The sequence below is a fragment of the Pithys albifrons genome, chromosome 15 (genome assembly GCF_047495875.1).
Source record: "Pithys albifrons albifrons isolate INPA30051 chromosome 15, PitAlb_v1, whole genome shotgun sequence".
NCBI classification, from domain to species: Eukaryota; Metazoa; Chordata; class Aves; order Passeriformes; family Thamnophilidae; genus Pithys; species Pithys albifrons.
In genome coordinates, this window is record NC_092472.1 from 12,034,974 (window position 1) to 12,061,767 (window position 26,794).

At 39.6% G+C, this 26,794-nt stretch overlaps 1 protein-coding gene across 12 annotated transcripts in view; it reads left to right on the forward strand.

Moving 5' to 3' along the window:
* The window catches only part of EBF1 (EBF transcription factor 1), a 273,065-nt gene that overhangs the window by 193,446 nt on the left and 52,825 nt on the right, over positions 1 to 26,794 (forward strand). For 6 of the 12 annotated variants that reach the window (XM_071570035.1, XM_071570031.1, XM_071570037.1 and 3 more), the window contains exons 9-10: positions 7,918 to 8,051; positions 15,702 to 15,828. In XM_071570035.1, coding sequence (XP_071426136.1) covers positions 7,918 to 8,051; positions 15,702 to 15,828 — 261 coding nt within the window. The remainder of the gene's footprint in view (positions 1 to 7,917; positions 8,052 to 15,701; positions 15,829 to 26,794) is intronic. The other 6 variants (XM_071570036.1, XM_071570032.1, XM_071570038.1 and 3 more) reach the window with 1 other exon arrangement.

The following is a 26,794-nucleotide window of genomic DNA, read 5'->3' on the forward strand; positions in this document are numbered from 1 at the left end:
TAGACATAACTAAATTATTATATTATAGAAATAGTTTAAAATACACAGCAGAGATTTTTTTGTAACAGGTCACATTATCCTGGGGTGCCTCCTTTTTCCATGGAGTCATTTTCAGGCACTGATCAACAACTGAGAACTTTGGAAATCATTAAGAAAGAGAAACACAGAGGACTCCATGAAATGTAACTTTGCTGGCTGAGGCATCAGCAAGGATAAAAGAGAAACACTGGCCTAAGTATTGATTGTAGGTGGAATATTATCCCAGATAATTTACATTTTCAATTCCCGTTAATGGAAACAGAGCATCCAAAATGTTGTGCAGAAAATTCACAGCCAACACCTTTAATTTCACTATTGGAAAACAGAAACAAAGGCAACCTTCTCTCCCTTCCCCCAGCCTGGAGGGATTGCACGGCGCGTGTATTTTTGGTTCAGTGATTTCACCCAGTGCAGATGTCATGAAGAACCAGGAGGAGGTTGCCATTTTTGGCAGGGTGTTGTAATCTTTAAAGCCTGCACATGCTAAGTCCCAAATATCAAGATGCTGCAAAGGAGAGAGCTGGGAAGGGGCAGCAGGGCATCGCATCCTCGTGCCTGTGTCGCATAAAGCTGCGTGAGTTATCTGCTCGAGAGGGAAACCTCTGTTACCCTGTTTCCTGCATGGCAGCTGCTTATTGTCAGGAGAGAATAGGACAGAGAGCTGGCTGCGATACGCAGAAGGAAAGCAGGAAGATCATCACTTTACTAAGATAAACAGCAAACACATTGTTTAACTTAAGAGTGAAGATTTAATGCTCCAATACAATATGTAAAAACTCTGCCACATTCCCTTTTCCCGAAATATTTGTGACTAACTCTTTGGGCTGGTCTTGCAGACTTTGCCCATCCAAGATGGTTTTGCAAACCTCAGCTGCTGTCAGCTGCTTGTACTGGGTACAGCTCCAAGAATGCCCCACATACCAGCCTGGAACGGCACCTTTGCCTGGGCGCACACTTTTCAGGGTTCACCCTTTCAAGGTAGGTGAGCAGACTATGGCAACTCTGCTTCTCAGGAATGAGAACATAATTTTGGGAAAAACAAATAAACCTGCACAAACCCCAGAGAGTCTTTCTACTCAACAAAACAGCCCAGCTCACCCCCCCCCCCCCCCCCCCCCAATATTTAGTTCATTCTCCCAAGCTGGACAATTTTGGAAAAATTACAATTTTCAGTTCTGAAAAACCCCATGATAAAATTGACCTATTAAAGTGTCTAATGTCTAAAATCCACAAAACCAATGATGAATGGAGTAACCATTCCCTCCTGTGTGACACCTATGTAAATTTATAACTGAAGAAGGGCAGAAATATTTTTGTTCCCTTTTAAGGAGAAACATAATTTGCTAAACTAAAATTGTTGATCAAAAAGGCCTTGAGCCTTCCAATGAGTGCTGCACACCTTTGGCTCCAGAGTGCTGTGGGAAAAGAATTTAGGCTTGGACCATTCTTGGGCACTGCCTTGCTCAGAGTGACAAACCCTCAATGTTTTCACTAGTTGTGAGGTACCTGAGGGAAGATCTACACCAGATGATATAAAAATGCAGTAGAAATCCAAGTTAGCACTGAGCTGTTGCTATGTTTGACTGTCTCCAACACTGCATAGCCACAGCACCCAGTTCCCAAGATTGGCGTGTTGGTTCTGCTACTGCTGGTTCTTGAGTCAGGCTGGATGAGCCCTGCTCTGCACAGGGTGGTCTATGTGTAACTTCAGTGTGTTTTGAAATAGGAAGCCTCAGCTCCATGTACACGGCACAGCTCTGGGCAGCTTTGCACAGGGCACTGCCCAACTATCTTAAAAAATAGAGTTCCTTACTCTGCAACTTCTTCAGCTGAGTTTTTAAGCACTTACTTTAGTGGTTTGTTGAATCATAACCTCAGTAACTCATGGTTTTGAGTGCTTAAAACTGATTTGTGTTGATATTCCGAAAATCAGAAGTTTGGCGAAAGCATTTAACAGGTTGCAGGATCAGACCCATAAACTGTGGGTTAATCTGTGGCTCATTTATTTATTTAGCTGGGAATTAGGTTTTATCCAAGAAAAAAAAGGAAGATTAAATTAAACTCCAGATATTTTCAGTACTTCCTCTAAGATGAGACATAAATTCCCTGTTCCTCTTAATATCCAGTTTTAACTGCCTTTATGCAACTCTTCTTGCGTGTCACAATACTCTTAGAAGAAAAATAAAAGCATGTGCCCCATCATTTAAACTCCTGTTGTGATGCAGCAACTGTTGTCAGAGCCTCATCTATGGAATAATAGAGGATGAAACCACACTTCATGATAAAAACTGCAGGCGAGGTCATTCTTACAGTCACCAGCACAAACTGGATATTAATCATAGAGCAAATACATTTCAGAAGCTAAATAAGAGCAGTCCCAGAGCCCTGCTGATAGCTGTGCATCCCACTAATTCACCTCAGTGAACATTTACCTCTAAGCTCAATTAACCCTTATTCCAAGGCCACCCATAAACTTCGAGGTAAGTATGTTTTTTTTTCTCTGGCCTCTGTTTTCTATCAGTGGAACAGATAATTTCTGTTGGAGGATAAAAAGCTATCCCTGTCTAGAAATGCAGCTCCCAAATTAAGAGTATGAAATGTCCACTGTGTGTTTGTGGGGGACTGGAATGTGTAGCTTATTAATTCTGTAAATTCAGATGCTCCTGAGGGTGTTTGCTATTTCTTCTGTCATCAGGTGTTATTTGAGGCAGGTAGAAAAGCTCAGAGGGCAGGTGGGTGGGGGGGGTGGGAGAGAGGAATTTCCCAGTGCAATTGTCTGCACACAAAGTTGGTTGTTAAACGTGTACAAGAAGCTAAGAGGAGACGTTATTGCTGTTGTTTAGTTATTATTATTATTGTTATTAGTACTATTAGTACTGTTATTATTCTCCCTGCCAAGCATTGTTCAGAGGTAAATTGGAAATGTGGTAATTAGGCCCTGACTGGTAGTGTAGTACTTGTGTCCTGAGCCAAAGTTCAATGCCCTGAAATGAAATTTAAACCAATTAATCTGTTAGATTTTTATCGCTTGTCCGTGTTTTCTCAGCAATTCCCTCAGCACGTGGCCTTTGATCAACTCTCATACAAAAGCTAAAATGTGTGCCTGCTGCTAGCAAGATGGGGCTGACATTAACATGGCACTCATAAAACAATCAGAGCAGTGAAGCCCTCAAACAGACAGGGCATAGTAATATTTAATAAAAGCGCACACATAATCTTCAGAATTAGCATTTTGTGCCTTGCAGTACCTTTGGGAGAAGAGCTTTTATTTGTGGAGTGATCATTATTATAACAAAGAAGAGCTACCTAATAATTTCCACTTTAACTCTGCAATATGCCATGAGCATTTCTGAACCATTATGCTAAACTGTGGCGGGGAAATCATTTTATTGTCACAGTTTGAAGGAAGAAAAATCCCCTGTATATCAGTAGCTGGGAGGTGCAGGAACACAGGAACACATCAACACACACAGCACACAACAAAAAACTTTCGGTTTTGCTCCCCATGTGCTGCAGTTGGTACCTGCCATCCTTTGTATGGAAAGTGATAAGATTTTAGCCATGTGCATTCTGAGCAAAGATGAAGATTTCATAAGAATATTGTTTCCTTTGAAGTCATTAAGGTCTTTGCTCATAAATCCTTAACATTTATTGATGGAGACCTTAACTTTGAAGTCAGTAGAAAAATTCCCATTGGCTTCAATAAGTTTGGGATTGCAGTGCCTCCCTCTGACATCTCTGTGAGCTCAACCCACAGGAGCAGCACAATGAAACATGTCAGAATGCTGATTTGCCTTGATATTATGCAAAGAAAGAGAGCAGCTCCTTAAGACTCAGATATTGGGGCACTTCAGCAGGTGGAGGATTTGGCCACATCACCTTCAGCAAGGACCTGCAAGGTCCATGCCTGCAGTAGGAGGGTGATATTTGGTTTTCTCTTTTTAGTTTTATCTTTTGACTAAAAGAAAAAACTACATTTTATGTAACTTTTTTCTATTTTTTTTAAAAACACTCTTTTAGAAATGATGCTTTGGTGTTACAGAAGGGCATGAGAAGTGATAATATTTTGAAACAAAACATTTTGTTTTTCTTGGAAATATTAAAGAGTGTTTTAGTTAATTCCAGATAGAGATTCTGGCACTTTGCATTCTGAAAAAAAAAGTTCTGTATTTTGGTTTCTCTTCCAACCAACCCAAAATGTAGAAAAATCAAAGTCTGTAGTAAAAAGATTATTCTGCCTAGCTCTGTTTTTCTAGGGTTTCACAGAAGTAAACACCTTTCAGACAGCACTTTGGAAGCTGCCAGATGATTAACAGAAGAAGTATGAAGAGCTGAGGGCCTGAACTGGCCAGACATTTGTACCAGGGGCAAAAATAGAGCTGAGGTCATTGCCTTGCCCCCTCCCAGTGTTACCTGTGGTGCTGCTGCAAATGAGACCCAATTCTTCCATGCTCCTTGGTGCTCCAGGCAAAGGGCCTGGAAAGGGCAAAGTTTTAGTAAGACCAATGTCCTGAATGACACTGGTTATTGCAAATATGTCATTGTATAAACATGTTTTGTGCCTTCAAAAACAGGTAGCAGTCTGGATGCCTCCCTTAGCACGTCTCCTTAGGCTTCCTTGGGATGCAGCCCTTGAGCACCTCTTCCCTGGCAGGGCAGCACATTCCTGCAGCCCTTCCAATCTGTACAGACACTTGCATTTTAAAATAAGACAACCTGTGTGAGGGAAGTTGGGAAGTCCCACTGGTTTTTGTGACATGGGAAAATAATGCCTTGAAATCTTTTGGGAATTCACACTGCTATCACTCCATCTCATTCTGTGCCTGCAAAGGGCACCATCCTGGCCTGCTTATTAAACCACCAAGTCCTGCCTTTTCATCCTCAGAGGAGATGTCCTGGGCTATTGCCAGCAGTTTTGATGAGGCACTGATTCAGCACAATTTCTACATATTAAAATGAAATTACACGTGTGATTGGTCACATTGACTTTGTGGGTGAGAGTGTCCCAGTGAACAACTCACAGCCCCAGTTCAGCTCAGAGATTTGAGTGTCTGCTAAAGGCCCCCCAGTTGCCATGGATGGGACTTAGCATGCATTTTATAGGAAGCAAATACACATATAAAGTACCAGAATCAAATACATGAGGCAGCACAGACAGTGAGGCACCTTGTACTCCTGAGTGCAATGCAGGGACTGCAAAGAACATCACAAGGTAAATAGGAAGAACTTTAATGGGGACCCATAACTGCAAAGCAGTATCTTGCATTCATTTTGAAGATGAATTGAATCTATAATTTTGAATCATTGAATCATTTACTTTGGAAAAGACATCTAAGATCATTGAGTCCAACTGTAAACCCAGCACTGCCAAGCCCATCACTAAACCATGTCCCCAAGTGCCACATCTACACTGCTTTTAAATACCCTCAGGGATGGTGACTCAACCACTTCCCTGGGCAGCTCCTTCCAGTGCTTGACAACCCTTCAGCAAAGCCTGCATATGTTTTTTGTTAATGGCTTATGGTCTCAGATAGTTTTTATTCACTGATATTTAGGAAAAAACTGTTGCTTGTAGCCTTTAAGAAGAAGTAGCTCATACTCTGACACATGGGAAACTGATTATCTCTGGGTTTTATTGTGGGGGAATTGTGTCCACAATCAGCTGGAAATATTGTAAAGGGTGTAATTTGGAAGAGATTTTAATTTTTATTTATGAAAAACTTTGATACTGTGAAAGGGCTAGATGGCATCTTGAAAAGCTGCTTTCACTGTAAATCCGTTGCTGTTAGCTTGGCTGAAGGGAAGGCATTTGCTTTTGGACATTACAATGGTTTTTATACAGACTGTTATGCAAGTAACTTGAATCCAAATTAAACATATTGAAGTTACTTCTGTGTGCGCACTACATTTTCATGGTGGTAATATTAGGATGTTTCCTTTGTTAGCTCATGTAAAAGTTAATGGCTGTGATCTGCCAAGTTTGGAGTAGGGTAATGGGTTTTTTTCTGCCTGTTTGTGTTTTTCACTGGAGCTGGCATCCCCCTCAGCTTAAGTAGTGGAAAAGTTTGTGTCTGACACAACCTTTTGTAGGTAGGGACGGGGTCTGTTTGCTTCCCATACGTGCCTGCCATCACCGGTGCTGGGAGGGCAGCAGTGTCCACAGGAACACTCACTGCTAAGGGTGACTCAACAGCTCTCTTTTCAGCTCCCTCTTGCTTTTCAGTTCTGTGCCTGCCCTGCCCAGGGGCTGGCAGGAAAGAGCTTCTCAGCAGCCACACTGACTCTTGCAATTAGCTCCAACCAACCAGAACTTCACTAAATAATCATAAAGATGCACAGGGTCTCTTTAGCATTTTATGTCTGGAGCATTTTAAATTAGGCTTCCATGAACAAGTTAATTTTCAGTCTTTACAATTAGAAGAATTTAGGACAGGGGTTGTGCCTCATTAGGTAATTCACCACACAGCCACATTAAGTAACTGATGGGTGCAAGGGTGTTATCCTGGATGGTGCTAACATGTGGGTCCCTTTCCTATCTTCCTAGTAAATTCTTACCTGATGAAGTGCCTGAGTGCTCTTCCTTGAGTATGTCATCAAATACTCAAAGTTACAAACCAAATTAGCAGCTCAGCCTGCCTTCCCACCAAGTAGCAATCCACAGTCAAATGCCAGCAACCCTAAAAGGAGAGGTATATCTAAAGGAAAGTATCTTTCTAACACTTACGTTGACTAGTGGAGTTGGGGGCTGCTCCTTGAACCTGTTTTTCATGACTAATGAAATTGCTGTGGTACCTGCTTTACTTAAATGTTATCTAGTGGTATGGTGTCATATTCAAGGAGAAGTTGGTGGCTTTTGCGGTGGAGTGGCTTCTTTTCATCAACATATGTGACCACTCTGAGACTCCATAACAGAGTTACTCAGGGCTTTTTACCTGACTCAAGTAATTCCTGTTGCTTCAGGACAATTAAATTCTAAGGTACCCCATTACAGCAGAGAAGAACCAGTATGTGAGAGTTTATATTGCCCTAGCCCAGCAATATTTGACCTGAGCCTACTTATTCTTACATAGCCTTAAGCCAGAAGCTCTTCCTTCAAGATGTGAGCTGACTACTTTGAGCAGCATTTGAATTTTCAGCATCCTCTCAGGACGCAATTAGTACCTATAATGACAAGAAAGTGGCTGGTGAAAGCAGGGACAGATTCTGTGGATATAGCAGAATATGTTGCACATGCTTCTCACTTATCCTGTAGACGCAACAGAAGTGGAATGACTGGATGGCAGGGATGTGGATGTGGGGTTTGGCTTTTTTATTTTTTAATTTTTTTTTTTTTGTAGCAGCCAAAGCATTAATCAGGACAGGATATTTTAGTACTCAAACATCTTGGATCTGATTGCAGAATAGTTAAAAAAATAATGATGGTTACACCCTTTTTTATTTAGGCAATATTTTCCATAATCTTCATGGAAATTTCCTTGATGAATTTGGGTTCTCATGGAAAAAAAAAAAACAAACTTACTGGTGATTGTTTTATTAACACAGGTCTTGCAGATTTCATATAGAATAAAAAAAGGGATTTGTCCTGATTTTCAATTGGTCTCTCCCCATCATGCTGTGATTATTTTGTTAATGTATGATTAAAAAAATATTTTTTAATGCAGGTAATAAAAGCAAACAGAAATTAATTGAGAAAAAAAGTGCTTCTAAAGATATAGTTTGAGGTCATGCACATGTACTAGAAAGAATATGATTGCTGAAATCTTTTTGTTAGTAAGGGGGGAAATGAAAGCTCCTTTTATTTTATTTTTCTCACTTCTTCTATCATTAAAATCTGGTTCTAACAGCAGAATACTTCTCTTTTTCATGTGTGTTGAAAAGCAGCTACACCATGTATCAAAGCCATCAGTCCAAGTGAAGGATGGACTACGGGAGGTGCCACTGTCATCATCATAGGAGACAATTTCTTTGATGGGTTACAGGTCATATTCGGCACCATGCTGGTTTGGAGTGAGGTAGGTGTTGTCTGAACGGTAATGTCTAATAGCTTTGTCTCGCTTACAGCCAGCCTGTCCTGTCTCTATGCCACATGCTAAATCAGCAACAAACCTTGAGATATGAATCCTTTCCTCATTCCGGTTTATGAAAATAATTAGTCAAATTTACCTGTGGCAGAAATCTATTATAGCCAGGGGATTTGCATCTCCTCTCACTGGCCCAGAATTTAGCTCAGTGGATTTTATTCCAGAAACAGGGAAGGGTAAAATGCCTGTATGAATAATTCTGCATTTAGCACTACAATAGCTAAGGGCCTACAGGAAACAAACGTTTAGGTGATCCTGCTTTCCAGGGAAACTGGCTACTTGTAGCTGCAGCTCTGTGAGCTGGAGATTGCAGAAATTCAGCATCTCTGAAGAGCATATCCGTGAAGGGTGGAAACTTGATCCTAATGGCAACCAAATCCACTGTATTGTATCCACAGTGGACTTGTCATACCTAGCAAGGGTCCCTTGTGTAGTTTCACAATGACCTTTTTTTTGTTTCTTATCCATTTTTTGCTGTTGCTATTTCTCCCAGTTCCTTAAATCCTCTTATCTCCTGGCACGTAATCATGGAGTCTGATATTCCCCAGAAGCCTGTGAAAAGTTAAAACCCATGCAGCATCACCCAAACAGTCTCCTCCAGTGTACAGGGCCATAGAAGCCGTGGCTGAGTTCCCCCACTAGTACAGGGAGGCAGCTCCAAGGAAAGGTTTACATTTTGCATTTATGGCTCTTTAAAAGCCTCTTGGAGGTTTAGTAAGAAATTTTATTTTTCATGATTTTACTACTGAAATAAACACACTAACAGACAAACCAACCTCTCTGAAATATCTGTGCAACACTTCCCAAGGACAAGAGGATCTTCTGATGCTTTACCTTTTATCATGTAATTATTATATCAACAGTATGGCTTAATTCATATCAAGCACATTCCCCCTACTGATTCCATTGCACATATGGCATATTTTTTTCCATGTGAAGAGTATTCTCTAATGTCCTTCATGGGCTTCACTGTTCTCTTTCTCCCTCTCTCAATCTTCCACTTGAGGACAAGTGTGGATGAAAGGGCATTCCAGAAAAGGAGATATAGTAAATGAGCCCTATTTTGAAGCCCTTATGTGATCATGAAAGTGCCCCCTGGGTCCCGTGTGAGCATTTTGTGTGTTAGTATTGAGCCATTATGTCTACAGATGTTTAGCAGGGAAAGGTGAAGAGGCTGGGAGGAAAGTGCTCCGATTTTGGTACTGCAGAATTAGATCTTTCATTATAAATCTTGATACTATTTATTAGTAGAAGCCATTAATTGGCAATTCTAATCTCAGGAGAGTCACTGCTGGTCAAACATTGTTGCTGATGGTTGCAAGGTGTTGTCATAGAATTAATAATGTTAGGGGGGATCCAGACCAAAGCCAGTCTGTTGGCTCTGAATGCTGTGAGGGGCTGCAAGCTGGCATTGAGTGACAACTGTTTCACTGTCTCTCCCTTACAGAATTGCTCCCCATTTTGTAACCTATGAGAGCAATGGAAAATTCTATAGGGGAAAAGAAATTCTTTCTAAAAGAAGCAGACAAACATGATAAACAAGTGCAGAAATGCATGAGCTGTCTGACTGATCCCTAAATAACAGTGATCTATAAATAATTCAAATTACACATACAAGCCACCTATGAAGTACAAAATAAGTTCTTTCATTTGCCTTCCCATTTCCAAAAATGTCTAGAGCATTTCAGTACCCATGAAGAATATTTTTGTTTTATTTAATATAAAATTGAACTGTCAGTCCTCTAAATTTCAGTCCATTTCAATCCTGGAGCAGGTTCTTTCTGAGTTGCCAGTCAGGCCGTTTTGAGCAAACCTGGCCAGGTTATTTTGTCATTGAATTCTGGATGAATTTTAAAGTTCATCCTGTTGTTTTATGAATCCAAAGAAAACATAATTTTAACTGAGCTGCAGAAAATCCCAAACAAAACCTAAAGAAAAATAGTGAGTCTTGCAGAGCATTTTCACATGGATTTTTCTGGATTTACTTTCAGTTATAATTGCAGGTGGTTTGGGGGATGAAGTCTAATGTTTAAATTAAGCATCATTTTGCTACAGACTTTTCATGGGACCTTGGGCAAATCATATAATCTGTTTAAAGTTCAATTCCCTTTCTCTAACACAGTAATAAGATTAGTCACCTTCTTTGGAGAGGTGCTGTGAAGAGAACTATCATAAAGGTCCTATATTACTCAGATTTTATTATAGCAAAATCCATGTAAATACCTGAGCTGCAAGGATATTTAAAATATGAATCCTACCACAGTTCAGAAACAAAGTTAAAAGCTAAAAAATAATGTTCATTTTAAGAGTGAATTTGTTGCTGTCAAGCAGCATATGTTATAAATAATTTGAAATGTAAATAATATATTTTTAATTTACTTTACATGTATTCAAGTTTTGTAATTGAAATATTTATATGCTTGAAATGGAGTTGACTGTGTTAAAAAAAGGAGGTTTAAAATGGTTTCTGAAACACATATTTATTATTCAAACATATATTTTAGCCGTAAACACTAACATAATTGCAACCTTTCTCAGCCAGGGAGAACTAAATAAGAACTTAATATGTCACATTAATTTTGTGCAGAAATGCAGATACCTTAAGCCAGTAGGTTCAATTAATCCTTACCTCCAATATTACTTTATAAAAATGACTTTAAGGGCCCTTGATATTTTTAGAATTCAGCAAAATGGGCCATCTAATGCCTTTTTTTCCAAGGGACTTTCGTAACCAACAAACAAACAGCGTTGGTATATCGTGTGCACATGCTGAATCTGGACAGACAACTCCCAGCAAATGGTCTGTTTGCCAGACAGACTCTGTCTGTCTGTTTGTCCAGTCCACAGGCAGACAGAGTTGTTGTTTGTAGGTTTTTACCCAGGTTCTGTGTCTGTGCGTTGTTGCAAGTATTCCAAATACAAGCTGCTGATAAGAATCCTCTGTTGTTTCTCTCTCTTATTGAGGTGCTGAAAATCCAAGAGTCAAGTTTCGGGGCAAATACATGATTGTGAAGACAAAATTAGTTTCTTATAAATATTCTACAAGATTTGCTTAAAATGAACTATTTCTTCAAACATTTTCCTGCCAAGAACATTCCTCCAGCTGTACAGAGTCAGCTGGAAACAACTTCTTTTTCTTTTATATTAAGAAAAGATGAAGTACTGAAACGTCATTTTTTTACCTTTGTACAGCACAGAAACAGAGGATGATTTTTTGGTTTGGTGGTTTGTTGTTTTTTGGGGTTTTTTACTGCTGCTGAATCAAATTCTGTGACATAGTTTTTTATTTTGCTTTTTATGTTTATTATTGATTTTGGAAGTCTCTGGTTTTGAGTGCTTATTTTGGAGTTCTGACTCACTTTTAAAAAATGAGTAGGCACTCTCTTTTTGCAAACCAAGGCTTATTAAGCAGCATCTGGATGCCCAGAATTGAGGCATGGTCGTTTTTTTAGAATATAGGCACCTTAAGGGTTCAGTTCTTGCTGAAAGCTGACATTACCTTCAGTTAGTGGGATTTTTCTTCATTCCTGTCCTAATGGTCCTCTTCACACAGAGTCAAAGTCAAATTTATGACTGATTGTCACCATTTCCCTAACCACAAACCAGAGCTCAAGCATGCAGAAATAAACTAGTGACTCAGATTAATGACATCTCCTTTTAAAATGTCACTTTTAAAAAAAGAAAGTAACCTGGCACTCTGGAGAGTGTGAAATGATGCTGTATCACACAAGAATGTCTAAAATATATTAGCAAACCACAGAAAGAGGCTTGTTGTACACACATGACCCAAATGTGTTTTGGATTTTGAAGGACATTCACCTCCCACCATTCTGAAAATCTCAAACTCAGGTTTTAATGCAACCCACTGCTTGTCCCAGCTGACATGTAGAAATTTATACCAAACAGCTAATGCAGTTGCTAAATATCAGTCCAATTCACTTGAAAATCCCTTTGGAGAAGGGGTTCAGTTGCTAGTTTTATATCCAGCACCATTTCTCACTTTGCTAAATGCTGGAAAGGAGCAAAAAGATCTGGGATTTTGGCCGGTGGGTTCATTTCCAAATCACTGGTCAAGATTTACATTTAAAAATGTATTCATAGTTGTACATAACTCATGTTTAAGAGTTTTTGGTGCTTGCAATGCCATTGCTATGGTTGTTTTGATATCTGTTAATCCACCAAGAGTTACCAGCTTAGAACATCCAACTGACCCTGCTGGGTTACACAGGGAGGTTCATCTCACTCAGTATCTTGTGTTTTGCGTTGGTCTAGGACAGATGTCTGTAAAAGCAACAGGGTGAGCATGCTGTGATGCTTCCCCAAAACTCTTTACCAACTGTTTGGGGCTCAGAGGCTTCCAGAAGTGGTGTCTTTACTTTTAATATCCCTGGATGGTAATAGCTCACCTTTTCCAGATGATTTACATGCAAATACGAGGCAAATTTTGTCTTGAAGAAAGTACAGGCTATGTCAGTGTGAAAGAATGGTTGGGAAAGGTGGAGTGAGTTGCCAGTGTCAGACCAGAGGCTGATGATGTAGGCAGAAAAACATCCCGTGATCCTGGAGTTATTGAAGTCAGGGGCAGATTTGCTTTTGTCATGGTTGACCCTGGAGTGCCCAGATGTGTGGAGCACCAGTTGGGTCACAGGGATTGCAAAACAGGGCCAGAACAATTTGGAAAGCTGGTCCCAGTCCATAGGGCAGGTCTTGGCAGGACTGTGGATTCAGAGTATGAGACTAAAGGTGGATTTCAGAGGGCAGGTTTTCATGCATAAGGGAATGTTGTTTGTCCCTAAAGACAATTTCTTGATATGACAGCAATATAGGGAACTGCTGGCATATAACCAAGCTGGCCAGTTCCCCTCTGTGTGCACGAGAACTGAAGGCTATCCCAGAGCAAAGGTTCTTCTAGCTCACCACTGTGTCCCTGGCAGTGTGCAATGACAGATGCTAAGGAGAAAAACCAAAAAGAAAAGGCACATGTATTCTCCTGGTATACCTCCCAAGCTTTAGCTCTAGAGAAGAGAGGAATAAAATACATCCTGATCATCCTAAACCATAGGACTTCAGACATAATGTTCACCCTTTGGGAATGTGTGGGCGACATTATTGTATATTTGTGGTTTTAAACACAGTTAAACTTATTTACTTCAGAGCACAAAGGAAAACCAAACTGTTTGGGGAGAACAAACCAGGAAACTTGCTTAACTCTCCCCAGCTCTCTGTAACAATGGACCATAAATAGGTCAGACATTTCCTGGGAACCAGGGAAGATGAGTATTGGAAAATGCCACAAATTATGTTTAAAGAACATTAAAGTGGTGACAGACCAGTAAATGCTGGGAAATTCAAAGATACAACCAGAAGCTGCCTGTATAGCTCATGCCAGAATGGGAGTGAGGGGTAAAAGACTTATGCTGATGTAGTAAGATGAGCGTGTTAACCTTTGGTATTGAAATCCTTGACTGTTTTTATGAATATTTTCTCCCTAAAAATGCCATAAAACTTTACTCATCTTGCCAGTTCACCCAGTTAACTAGAATCACTTGAAGATGGGATTTATCTGCTATGTTTGGCTGCCTATAGTTAAGCCTCTGATCCAAACTTGTCATCTTGGTGGATGATTCCAGGATGTGGCTCATCCCAACGTGAGTGAGAGGTATCTAAAGCACTAGAAATCAATTGCTACTTGGCAGAGCTTTCTGCCTCTCTTGACTGTTGGAGGACATAGAGAAAATTGACTTGGACTTTTAGGCTTGGGTCAGCCCAACTCAGTTTAAGTAAAAGCATTTCTATTCCTTGGAAGTTTGCTTTTTGGTTTTGCTTCTGTTTTAGTTTTGGGTTTTGTTGGGTTTTTTTTGTTGTTTTGTTTGGTTTTTTTAACCAGTTGATAGAGTGAGTATTTTAGAAAAAAAAACCCAAATAGGCAGGTTTCTTTTAAAAATAAATGTTTCTAAATCACATAATTTCAAAGTAGGGCCTGAAAACATGTTCTTTGGAGTTCACAAAAAAGAAGACATCAATCCCTCCATAATTTCTAAAATGACATATGGCTTTTGACTTCTGTAGATCTGAATAACTTTTGGAACATTTGATGCTGGTAGTTTTGGTTTTAATGTTCAGCTTGATTTAATATTAATTTTCTTATTTTAAATATGGAGAGCTTCCTACTGTGTATGCCATTCCCTCCATAGCACAGATGGCTCTCAGACAGATATTACTCTCCTTCCGTGCTTTTTTTTTCTTTTTTTTTTTTGTAGTCCTGTGCCCTAAACAAAGAAGTTGTTAAAAGTCTGTTTTTTGGTAGGACCTTAAACAATGCTGAAACATTTTGTTCCTAGTAAAAGGAAGCATAAAATTGACTTTTTATTTTAAAAAAATCTATTGAAATTTATTCCTTAATCCAGGACATTATTCAATCAAGAGCATAGAACAGTTGACTGTCTTCATGGGGTGTTCATGACTTTGCTCACGGTTGAGCCGGGTTATGGTCTTGGTCTTGTTGCCTTAGAGGTGTGTTAATGTGCCACAGTCAGAAAAGGATTGTCCACATGTTAAAGCTGTATCTTCATTGCTGGACACAATCCTGTCACCTTTTCTATGTACTTCTTTTTAATATTCTTTTCTGAGGACACATAATGAGTGAGAAGAGGATGTTTTGACGATGGCAAGGATATGCTGTCGTTTCTGAGTGCAGCAGAGATTTGAGTCAACCTGACATGACTTAGTGAACTCTGAACTTCCAGAATTCTGAAAGAGCAAAAATGGTCTAGGGCCTGAAAAGTGCAGCACTGACCCACTTCAGGTTTTGTGTCAAGAGGATCAAAATCCCCAACCCCAATAGCAAGAAAGTTAAGTTTGTCCACTTATTTCTGTTTAAATCCACAGCTGCAGAAGCCCTCTCAGAGGTGTGTCTGTCACTGCAGTTAAGGCAGACTGGAAGTGGTGGTTAGATGGTTTTATGTGGTGCACCTCTTTTGAGTGCTCTGACCATTTGAAAGGAAAGATCCTTCAGAAGCCAAACTTTGCATTTCTGCAGTACTCAGTTACACCTCCACAAAATGAATAGAAAATTAAAACAGCAGCACATGGTGCTTTTCCAGTGTACAAAAGTCAGCTGGGGACTGGAGTATCTGAAACCCCTGGCTGGGGCTGTGCAGTGAATCTCAGCCTGGGCTTGTGCTGTGTGTTGTTCACACGTGTAACCATGTGTCATTTATCACTCAGATTTGTTGGACATTGTCATGACCTCAGTGTTCACCTGAGCAAATACAGGCATCCTGCTGCTGTTACTGAAGCTATTGCATTAAGCCAGGACTAATGCTTGCACTTGGAAACAAGTGCCTGCCATATATGAGAACAGAAATAATGTTATTATGGCTGAGGAAGAGAATGCTTGTAAATATTGTAGTCACTGGCTTTTGTGTGGGTTACATCAAGATTGTATTCAAACAGTGACAGGTTAATTACATGTTTCAAAGCTTGTTTACTGTGATCTGAGAGGAAACTGTTATTAAAGAAGTGTTCAGCATCTAACAGTGCTTTTTTATTCTTTCTTCTCCTTCTCAATGTTTTCTCTAGCTGATTACTCCACATGCCATCCGTGTACAGACGCCTCCCCGACATATCCCAGGGGTTGTAGAAGTCACATTGTCCTACAAGTCAAAGCAGTTTTGCAAGGGAACGCCTGGAAGATTCATTTACACAGGTAAGGATGCTTCAGTAGTACTGGATATAAGGTGGAGGAATAGGGCAGGCAATGTATCACAATTATTAGGACTTCTCCCTTCATCATTAAAAGCTGTACTATATTTTAATATGTTGGCTGAGGGCATCATTGAAGGCACCCATTTGAGGCTGGATTCAGAAATGGGTGACTGTGAGGATGAATCTGAAGACAAACTAGTGTGGGATTTTTGTTTGCTTGTTTGCCGTTGCAATGGGACAACACTTTACATGGGAGGAAGGAGGGAAACAGATACTGGAGTATTTAAACAGAGGAGGAGTGCAAGCAGATACACTAGAGCAATCACAAACCTGTCTTCTAAATATCTCCATCTCATGTTAATCCTCAAGTGTTGAAAGTGTTCAAAGCAGGCATTTATTTGCCTGCCCATCTCACCAGAACTGTCTGTGACTTCCAGGCAGGTAAAGCAGCTCTCACCCCAGCCAGTGCTGCAGACACAGTGACTTGCAGCGTGTTTTGGGGTGGTCTCTCACACTTGAGATTTGGCTTGAAGAATTATTAACAAAAAATCCACAATAGGACATTGCAGATGCTGTCAATGTTAAACCACTCTCAGTAGTTATAAGAATGGCCTGGGAAATAAATCAAGTAGCAACCTAATTTTTTTTAAAAAGAATGAGTGTCATTGATTCTTCAGAAGGTGTGTGCATGCTGCAAGAATTAATGACTTTGTCCAGATTTTGATGTGCCTGTTGTTCACATATGCAGACAGGGCTACTGCTGTAACTGCCTGCACTGTGATTCAGCACAATCCAGTGCAATTCATTTCCTCATTCTTGATTTTCCCTGAAACTTTAAGAACAAGTTAGATCATAAATACCTGTGACTATGAGGCATTCTGAATTCTACTGGGCACATCTATTGCTCCAGCTGCCAATTTATACACAGGGACTCAAGGCAGAGGAGAGAATTCTGTGCTCCAGCTGGGCAGCAAAGCTCTCATTTGAATTTTTTTTAATACTAAACCAGTTGAACAAAGGTGCCTTATAAAGCTTTTTTGTCTTTTTCAAACACCCTCTCCCCCAGTTGGGATTATGCACTGGGTTTCTTAAAACTGGCTTTTAAAATGTTCATGTATTGCCTTGCTGGCCAAGGATCAGGTACTTGTGGAGGCTGTGTGTGTTTATTTGTGAGCATTATGATTTCAACAGTGTGTGGGAAATCCATATACTGGACAATAACATACCATATCAAAGAAGTTATTTCAAGTTTGAATGTGTTGGAACAAAAGAAAAAGCAAAGGGTCAGATTTCAACTGGTGCAAATTGATGGTGTATGACGTGTATAACCTGAGAGTGTCAGCCAGAGCTCTGGACTGTTTGACCATGAAGCTTTTCACTCCTCGCTTACTTACTTGCAGTAAGTTGGGCTATCCTGCTTTGTGTCACCTCACTGAGGTGACTGCACCTGGGGTTGGTGAAATGGCAGGTACACTTGTGGAGGGAGAAGAAGAGAAGAAAGGGAGGAAACCTGCAACCTTAGGCTTTGTAAAGAAATTTTTGGTGATTTTTTTTGTGTGTGTGATTTAAATGTAAAAATGACTTGGACTTAATTTTGGTGTTGCTTTCAGATCATCATTAATTAGCTTTTCCCACAAAAAGGAGGGCAGCAGTTTAGCTTGTCTGCCCAGAAGCAGATGGCTGCATGTGGAAATAAGGTGTCCCAGTAGGGAGGGTGTTTTCCTAAATGCATTTTCAGGTTGGTGTTTAAAACACAGTATTTTTAATAGAATAAATGAAAGTTATGAAATAGTAAACAATAAGGATAAAATCAAAGGTGCTCCAGTCCATGGACAATTCTTTTACTTAAGCAGTTACTTATGGAGTTAGGATAGATACAGAAAAGCTATTGTGATTTAAATCTTACCTCACACCATTTGCATTTTCCTTTTAAAGACAGCCTGAACTTAAATGTGGTTTTTTAAGAAGGACTAAATGAAACTAAAATAAAAACAATTAATGCATCCTGACCTTCAGAAGTGCCTTCCAGCCCTTTAAACAAAATGCAGGTTCAGTACATGCCTGCCGATTAGTTTTAGTTAATTGAAAATTATAGGATTGACCCAAGAGGAAAATTTTGTTTGCACTCCAATCACTTTTACAAATTAAGGAAAATTACCACAATTTTGTTTAGCTAAGGTTTCACACTGAGTTCACGAAATTAGCTCAGCCATCCCACCAAAGTCAGCACTTTGTTAGTGAGCACTAGAAAAAAACTAATAGTCTATGGTGTGTACAAACGAAGCATAGAAAAAGCTATGATGCTTTAGAGAACTAGGCCAAGTGGTTTTAATTAGGATTATTGGTTCATTGTAAGTTTTGAAGAACAATCAAACTAGCAGATTAGCTGTTTCTTTTAAAGCTAGAATTTCTTGCCATTCATTTTTCCCATGAGAACTTGTTTTAACTCCCACATAGCACTATTTTTTTTTTAACAAGGCCTGCAGGAAATGGACCAATTGGAAGTTGGGATACAGTAACATTCCCCAGCATCACTCCAGCCGATGGGAGTTTTTCACAATGTTCTTCAGTGAACTCAGTGTTCTGGAACATATTACAAAACCACAGAGGCCAAATGTTTTCTCAGAGGAGCTTGGCCTCTGTTTTTGGCCGAAAACATTTCAGCATCACTTGCTTCTTATTTACCCTGCTATTAAGAACAAGAAAAGGGGAGAGGAGAAAAAGGTGGGGGGGGAGGAAAGCAAAAGAAAGTGTGTGTGAGAGAGAAAAAGACTTGGGGTTTGTGGGCGGTGCAGCAGTTGATCAAGCGTAGTTTCCTTTATGGTGAGAATGTCCCTGCTCGTTAATGGTCCCATTTTGTGGTCAAGTCTCATTTAGAAGAAATTATTTTTAATCAGTGTTCAACAAAATATCCCCTCAAGCCACCTGGCTGTAAACTGTTTTTTTCTTACTGTTAAGTAGTTAAGTTCTCAGAAGAAAATACCCAGTGACCCATTAATTTTAGCCCTTTTTTCCCCTTTAACTGCAAATAACTTAGTAACATGATCTCTAAGTAGTCCATATGCCATCTAGGAATCAAGGTCACAAATATACAGAGAAATCGTGGCTTTTGTGAGTATTTCTGAAAGAAATAAACCAGGGTTCAACCCTGTGCTTACAAGAAAACATAAGTTTTTTATTTTCCATCCACAGAATAAGCCATTAGCATGCACTTAGAGAGCAATTATTTCTTAGATTTTAAGCTTTGACATTCCTGAGAGAACGTTAATAGAAATACAGAAATCTGAACACATCATGCATGTGTGTTCATTTTGGAATAATATTTAAAGTCCATATTGCACAAAAAATACCCAAACATGCTGGCCACTGTTTTCCTGGAGTCCCCTTCATATCTAAGTCTCTTCTGGCACAGGAGAGCAGTGAATGAATTAAGCTTCATGTCACAACTTGGCAGTCAGGTATGTGTCACTACCATTACTTTAGGACTGGGGAAACTGGGATAAAGAAAGAAGCCATTAGGGATACAAAGCCATATGTAGTTTGGCAAAATGAATCAAACTACTTGGTTGAATTAACTAAGGGTTGAGATTTGGCACCAATCTGTGATACCCAGACAGGCCTTTGAGATTTTTTTTGCTTTGCTTTAACTTAAAAAAACAGAGGCATCCAGGACAGCATGGTTTTTACAGAATAATTTTCCTGTGGTACTAAAGTGTGAGGTTTTGAGTAGAACATCATGAATGTAAGTGAAGGGAGAATTTATCTCACTGCATATTGGAAAGGACATATGGAAGGTCCATAAAAATGCGTTATGCAGTGTCTTCTACCACCTGCTCAGTTTAAGATTTTGTTCTTTTGTTCCCAAACCAGAGCAAAGGACTACACAGGGGACAGAAGTACAGAGCTTTGTCACCAAGGTTATGTGTGCAACATGGGGTTAATTCTGATTCTTGGCTGAGCAGTACCCCAAATACTGCTCCTTCTTTTTCAGAGTAGGTTACATGGTTGGATACAGTTGGAATTTAGGGACCATTTTAATTTGCATTAGCCTTGCAAGGAGGCTGCAGGCTAAACCCTTTGTGTTCTGACAGGGCACAGGCAAATCCCCCCCAGTTCATTTGGGGTTTGGTATAAGCTGTGGGATGTGTTGTGTCTCTAGAAGTGCTGCTAACAGGAATGGGTGGATGGAGGGTCAGTGTAGACACACAGGACTTGCTGTGTGGTGGGAATAACCCAGATGCTGAGCGCTGATCCTCCAGGAAAACTGTGGTGAGGGCTGAGTGGGACAGAGTGGACACTGCTGGGGCTGACCAGTGTTTGCATTACTCTGTTGGCCATGTGGTGTGGAGTGATGTAGAAATACTAGTGCTGTGAAGGTCAGGATATTCACAGGATTCCTGGGAACTGCCTCTTTCTCTGAAATGTCATAGGGCTTCTCAGTGAACTTTTCGCTCCCCTAGTTCCTACAAAGAAGAAATAGCCTCATGTGGAAAAATCCTGTTCCATCCTCATTTCACCCTTTATTTACTTCTGAAAACATCTGAGTGTGTGTACAAACAGGAAGAGCCTTTTGGCTCACAGATGATTTAGGTAACATTTCAATAAGTCTCTGTGTTAGGTGGCTTCATTTTTAGGTTTTCAATTTTAAATGGTCTAATATACAGTAGTTGTCTTCTGAGAATCATTCTCTTTTTATTTAAGTCAAAACCCTCCAAGAATGAGACCAAAAACTAGTTTTTCACCATTTAAACTTTCACTCCATGGCCCTACAAGCAGAGCTGAAGCCGTGTACAGCCATCCAGTCAGAACTGGAATCACTGAAAGATTGGTTTTGAGTTCCCGAAGTTTCCAGACTGGTAAATTTCAGTCCTTTCTTTTGCTAGCAAAATCGTCTGCTTTCAAGAAGGTACCAAAAACTATGCAAAGTTCAAAAGATACATAACTGATGAAACAATCAATTTTCAGAAGGGAGAGTTCTGGAGTTTGCAAACTTAAAAAAAAAAGAAAATTTTAAAAAAAAAGGAAGAAAAAAGAAGTGGTGAAAAGAGACAGACTGTCAAGAGGTTCCTGTAGCCCCACTGGAGCCTTTCTTGATCCCTGTAGACTGGAGTTTGACCCTTACACCATCTAACCTTGGCCATAGCTGCATGTCTGTGAGTTCCTGAGAAATGTTGAAACCTAGTGGCAGTTTCTCTTTAAATCTGTAATGCACATTAGTTTTACAATGCCTCATTCATGTGTGTTTATTATTAAATCATGAGTACCTAAATAACTGATTAGTATAAATGAGGAGAGAAGGGTTTCATCAACAGAACAATAAAAATAAAACAAAAAAATCCAGCCTCTCTGATGCTGTCTCAGGTTTTATCCTGATATGTTTATAAAATTCTTCACCCTCAAAGATAGGACAATTATTAGGCTGGAATGAAATATAGAGCACATCATTTTGGCAGAAGACTGACCAGCTATGAGATCTCGTTGCTAGCCAATGAATGCCATTGTTTTTAACAGCAGTTTTTATCTGCCTTTCACTAGTAAATACTAATAGCAGTGGTAGAACAAAAGGTGTCGAATGTCTTGAAGTTAAATAGTCACAGAGTGCTACAGAAGATTGGAACAAAACCCTTCAATACAAAGAAATGTATTAACTTTAAAATAAGAGCTGGTTCTGTTCTTAGAAGCAAGACAGCCCTGCACTGCAGGTTATCCTGTGCTTTGGATGCTCCATATAAAGTCTGTTCCTGATCTCAGAGAGACTCTGTAGAGGAGAGATGGTAAATCCTTACTATAACACAATCAAGTAAGGAAGAATGAAATCAAATAATTTGTAAATGTAAACTTTTACTGGTCAATTTAACAAGCCAAAAAATCCTCATAACCTGTGTTTAAAAAATATCCTAATGCAGAGTTCACTGGGTTCCCCCTTCATCTCTATGTGCTGAGTGTTCATTCCCAGCTGGTTCTTGCCATGGGGACACCAAAGGCATCAGGTGGTGTGTGGAGCTCAGAGATGGACCTGTCTTTGTGGTGGTGTGTTGGGTTGAAGAAGTTAAGCTGTACATGTGGCTCCCTGATGCCATAGGAGGAAGTCATGCCATAGTCCCTTGAGAACTGGGTCCACCACTGCTGTGTCCAGGACACTTGCAGGTAAAGTACAGATGGGAAAACAATGCAGGGATTGGTGCAGTCTCTCCCTCCAAGCTTTCCCATCACTGATATGATCTGGGTGTTACCAGCCCTTGAAAAGAGAAGTTATTCTCAGGAAATCTCTGTTTGAGTTTAAGCTTGAACCTGGCCCTTTCTGTGTTCTGGTCCATTAAGTCAGCCGCTCTAAACACCTGTCCTGCCTGGAAAATTTAGGGAGGAAAAACGGTTTCAATTGTTTTGGAACAAGACTTTCTAGATGAAATAATTTTAGTCTTTATTATTTGGTGGTGGGTTTGGGGATTAATGTTGTTACAAAAGTGTTTGTTTAGAAGTTTTTTAGGACATGCCCAGTGGAGTGAAGTATGGACAGTTACCAGGGTGCAATATGAGCAATATTATGGTGGTTGGTTTGATTTGCAGAAATTCAGGAAAGGAAGCTGGCAGGACTTCTAATTGATTGCAGGAAAAACAGTGTTACCAGACAGTGAGGAGATGATGGAGGTAAACTGGAAAATCCCTGTTGTGTGCTAATAAGAACACAGAACCTTCCTATATTTGGTATTTCTTAAACACTGGCAGTACCATAACATACCGTAAAAAAACAATCACTAGAAGTATTCAGTGTACCTGTAGGACAGCTTCAAAATGAAAGCAATTACTGCAACCGTCAGAATAAAGCTGGCTGTGAAGGAAACATTATTTTGCATATTTTATGTATACACTTTCCAAGAAATATGACCTTTATTTTCTAGTTAAAGGGAAGTGCAATCAGAGTCCACGCAGCAAAGGGTAGCTGGATCATTAAAAAGAATATTTTCTCTGATATTAGAAGTCTAAATGGGCACTAGTCCTTATTCACAACCTTGGCTGTTTCTGTTTGCCCTGAGTTAATAAGTGATAAGGCCAAAAGAGAAATAAATCACTGAAGTCCCTGTCCAAAGAAAACATATTGACTACAGCCAAGCAAATAACAGCCCATAAGCAATGGTCCCATTCATCATTCATGTAATAGGGATACAAAGTATTCTCTACCTATGAAACCATGGAGTAGGAAAAAGCCTGATAAGCCCCCAATCTAAGCTATGTGATTTGATTATTAAAGGACATGAACTGTTTGTCACATACCTTTAATCTTTAAGATGTGTTGCCATTTCTAAACTATAAATTTGTGGTAAAGGATTAGAAAGCTATTAACGATACAGGTATAAACTAGACTTTATAAGGATTCCTGCAATTGTCATGCAACCCTGTAGCCCCCTGGAACCTTAACTTATTGAATATGATACAACAGTTATCTGACCTTCAGAGCCAATAAACCATTTTTTGCTTTTTAAGTTCCAGATTTACTCCATGATAAATTAACCCTCTGGATTCACAAAATAGGCCTTCTAAATTATTTTCTTTATCCCCACTTCAAACCCTTTAAATTTTCACATTTTTGCTCCAAAATTCTTATTCCAGACTGATATTGTTAATAATTTTTTTATTCTCCTTTTAGATCATGTCAGTCAATAAGATATTATTCCCTCTTTTTTAAAAAAATGGCCAATAAAACAGAGAGCTGAGATGAATTTCTAAAAAGCCTGAATTGTACTTTATTTCTACAGGGGGCTTCACTGCCTTGTTTCTTAGTGTATGGGTATTCAGGTTAGACAAATGCCACAAAAATGGACAGTTTAGAATAGCAGCAGTGGCTGTACTGAGCCCCTTAATGTATTTTGATCCCATACTCTTGAGAAGAAAGAGAAGACACTGTCTTTTTGCTCGTCCAGACAATTCCTTGACTACTTGTTGCCACCAGCATATTTCACAGCCTTTTAGCTGGGAATTCTGGCTGCCTCATGGTTATGTGTGTACCTAACTCATCCTTCCTGTGCTTCTCATGGGGTGCAGCAGGTTTTGATTTCTGCTGGAAGCACGAGCAGGATTTACTGTGTGTTGCTGAAAAGCAGCCAAGCTGCGGGCCAGGCTGTCAGGGGTGCCCGTGCGCTGGCTCTGGTGAGGGAGTCAGGATGTGAATTTAGTGCGTGGCTGCCTGAGGCACGCTCTTGCATAGCACTACCTGCCAAATAGCCTCCTTAAGATGTGCTTAATCCTTTGAGGTGCTTGTTAGTGAGGGCTCATTTTGCTTAGGCATTTTGTTCCACAAGTGCAGGCAGGCTGGCTGGCTCAGACCAGCACTGTGATGTGCAGCATCGTTCCCTGGAGGCAGGACTTGGGCAGCCTCACTTGCTTCGTGCTTGCACCAGCATCCCTACACAGCCAGTAATGCTTATCTAGCCTGGCTACAGCTCGCTGACAGCAGTGACTACAGAGTAGATGTGCCTCAATATAGCCCATGTCTACAGATTCAGGCTTTTTTGTTAATACATAGATAAAAGGAAAATCTTGTACTTGTAGCCTTTCATCTCAGTGGATGCAGGAGCAATTTATTGCATGGAGTGTGAAGTTCTTTGTACTTTTCTGCTATCTTGCAAGAACTCACACAGACTCTTCTGCTTAGTTATGAAGATATCAAGTGCATAAGGGATGTGGTCTGCTGTGGTGTCTGGATAGAGTTGCTGGAAACAGTTCAGTCCCAGGATGACTGGGATCAATCCTCAGGCTGGCCCAAAACTCTGCAGAGTTGCCTCCTGGCACAGGTTACAGTGTCTATCATTACTTTATTTAAAGTCAGTTTGAGTATTTTTTGTATGTAGCACTGCAGTCTGGAGCACAGACGTGCCCTGGTAGGTGCCACAGGAGCCAAGAAAAGGGAAGCAACTCAGAAAGGAAGGGAATTGTAACCATGGTGTTTTAAATGATGTGAGACATGTGGCAATGGTCCACATTTATTTCATGATAATGTCTGACTAATGACTTAGAGAAAGTAGAATTTCCTCGAGGATTCAATCTGCACGAAAGTTTCAACAATCTCAGCAAACTTCCTTAGGACCTTACTTAGTTCTGACAAGCCAAACATATGCAGATCTTTTATTCCAAAAGGTAGGATAGGAGTTATATAATATATTAGAACACAAATGTGTTAGCATGATGTAAATTAGACTGTGTTTTTGCAGTATGTCAGCTTTTCTGCAGACCCAACTTGGACTGCCAAGGACCAGACAATCATGGCAGTTTCTACCTTGGAAAGGGAGCCATCCCTTCAGTATCACAATAAATAGACTGAATTTGATGCTTAGGGACCTACACTCTTGCACAGTTTGCCCTAATGTATTTGCTTGGCTATATCTGCTGTTACTTCATCTCTCAGTGTCTTCTTTAATTTCTGTCCTTTCCCTCCCAAACATGACTTTTTCTTCTTTTTCCTGTTGCCATAAATTGTGGTTAACCTCTTTGCTTGAAGAGCTGTGGACTAGAACTGCTGTTGGACAGCACCAGGTGTCAGCACTGGTGGTTAAAAAAAGGAAACCCCATGCCCAGCAGATAGTGGGTTAACTTAAAAAAATTCCAAAACACATACACACACAAACCTAAAAGAACTCAAGAAAAAAAAAAACAACAAAAAAACCCCAAACAAAACAAACAAACAAAAAAACACACCAAAAAAACCCCATAGAGAGAAACCCCACACAATCAACGAAGAATTGTATTTTTAAGACCCCACAGGACAGAAAATGCACATGGAACTTAAGATGTTGTAAGTCATCTAGCAAAAATACCTGTTTGTTAAAACAGAAATTGGTGCCAAACTCTCCATTTTAAATCTGTGAAAACTACCGAGGAAAATCTGGGATACCTATGAATAATTATAAAACTTGCTGTACCTTGTCTGCTTAAAGGATAAAAACCTAATGAACCCTTTGGATACCCCCTTTACTGTCTTATTTATCACCTTAAATGTGGATGAATATCATCAGGAAACTTCTCTCTGTCCTCTGTCTGCGTATGGGCTCTAACCCAGAGTTTGAACAGGCTGGATGAGAAGCGTTACATGCTCCGTGCCTCATGTGCCAGGTGCTGTGTAGGAAAGTAACCATTACCCCAAATACTGCAATCCCTGGTAGTTTCTGAAATACATGTACTTATGACCCCCTTTTTCTTTTCTATTTCTTTTCTTTTTCTTTTCTTTTTCCTTTCTTTTTCTTTTTCTTTATTTTCTTTTCCTTTTTCTTTTCTTTTCTTTTTTCCTTTTCTTTTCTTTTTTCTCTTTTCTTTTCTTTATTTTCTTTTCTTTTTTCTTTTCTTTTCTTTTTTCCTTTTCTTTTCTTTTCTTTTTTCTTTTCTTTTCTTTTCTTTTCTTTTCTTTCTTTTCTTTTCTTTTCTTTTCTTTTCTTTTCTTTTCTTTTCTTTTCTTTTCTTTTCTTTTCTTCTTTCTTTTCTTTTCTTTTCTTTTTTTTTCTTTTTTCTTTTCTTTTTTCTTTCCCCAGCTTATATCCCATTCCTACCTTTCAGTTGGATGCTTTCCACAGAAGACTAAACTCACCAAGGAAAAATACAGTTTGTCTGCTCAGGCAGTTCTAGCAGCAAGCTTATATTTGTAAAAATGAAAGGCAAGCTTTTGCTGCCAGAAGAAACCATGAATTCATGTTGAAAGGTCACTTCAGCAAGGGAAATATTTTTTCCAAATGTAGATCTCTGACTAGTTTCACCACTCCAAAAAGAATTTTCCCTACAGTTCACATGCATGTTGTGCACAGCTACTAGAAATAGTCATTACATTGTAGTTCCTAAAAATAGGTCTCCAGCTCAAAATCATACTGAAAAACAATAATATTTTTTCTCCAGGTTTTTAATTTTGAGGTACTTTTTGTTGCCTAGATCTTTCATTGAACTGTGCATGTTATTTATTTAAAAGGATGAGAATGAGCCATGCCTTG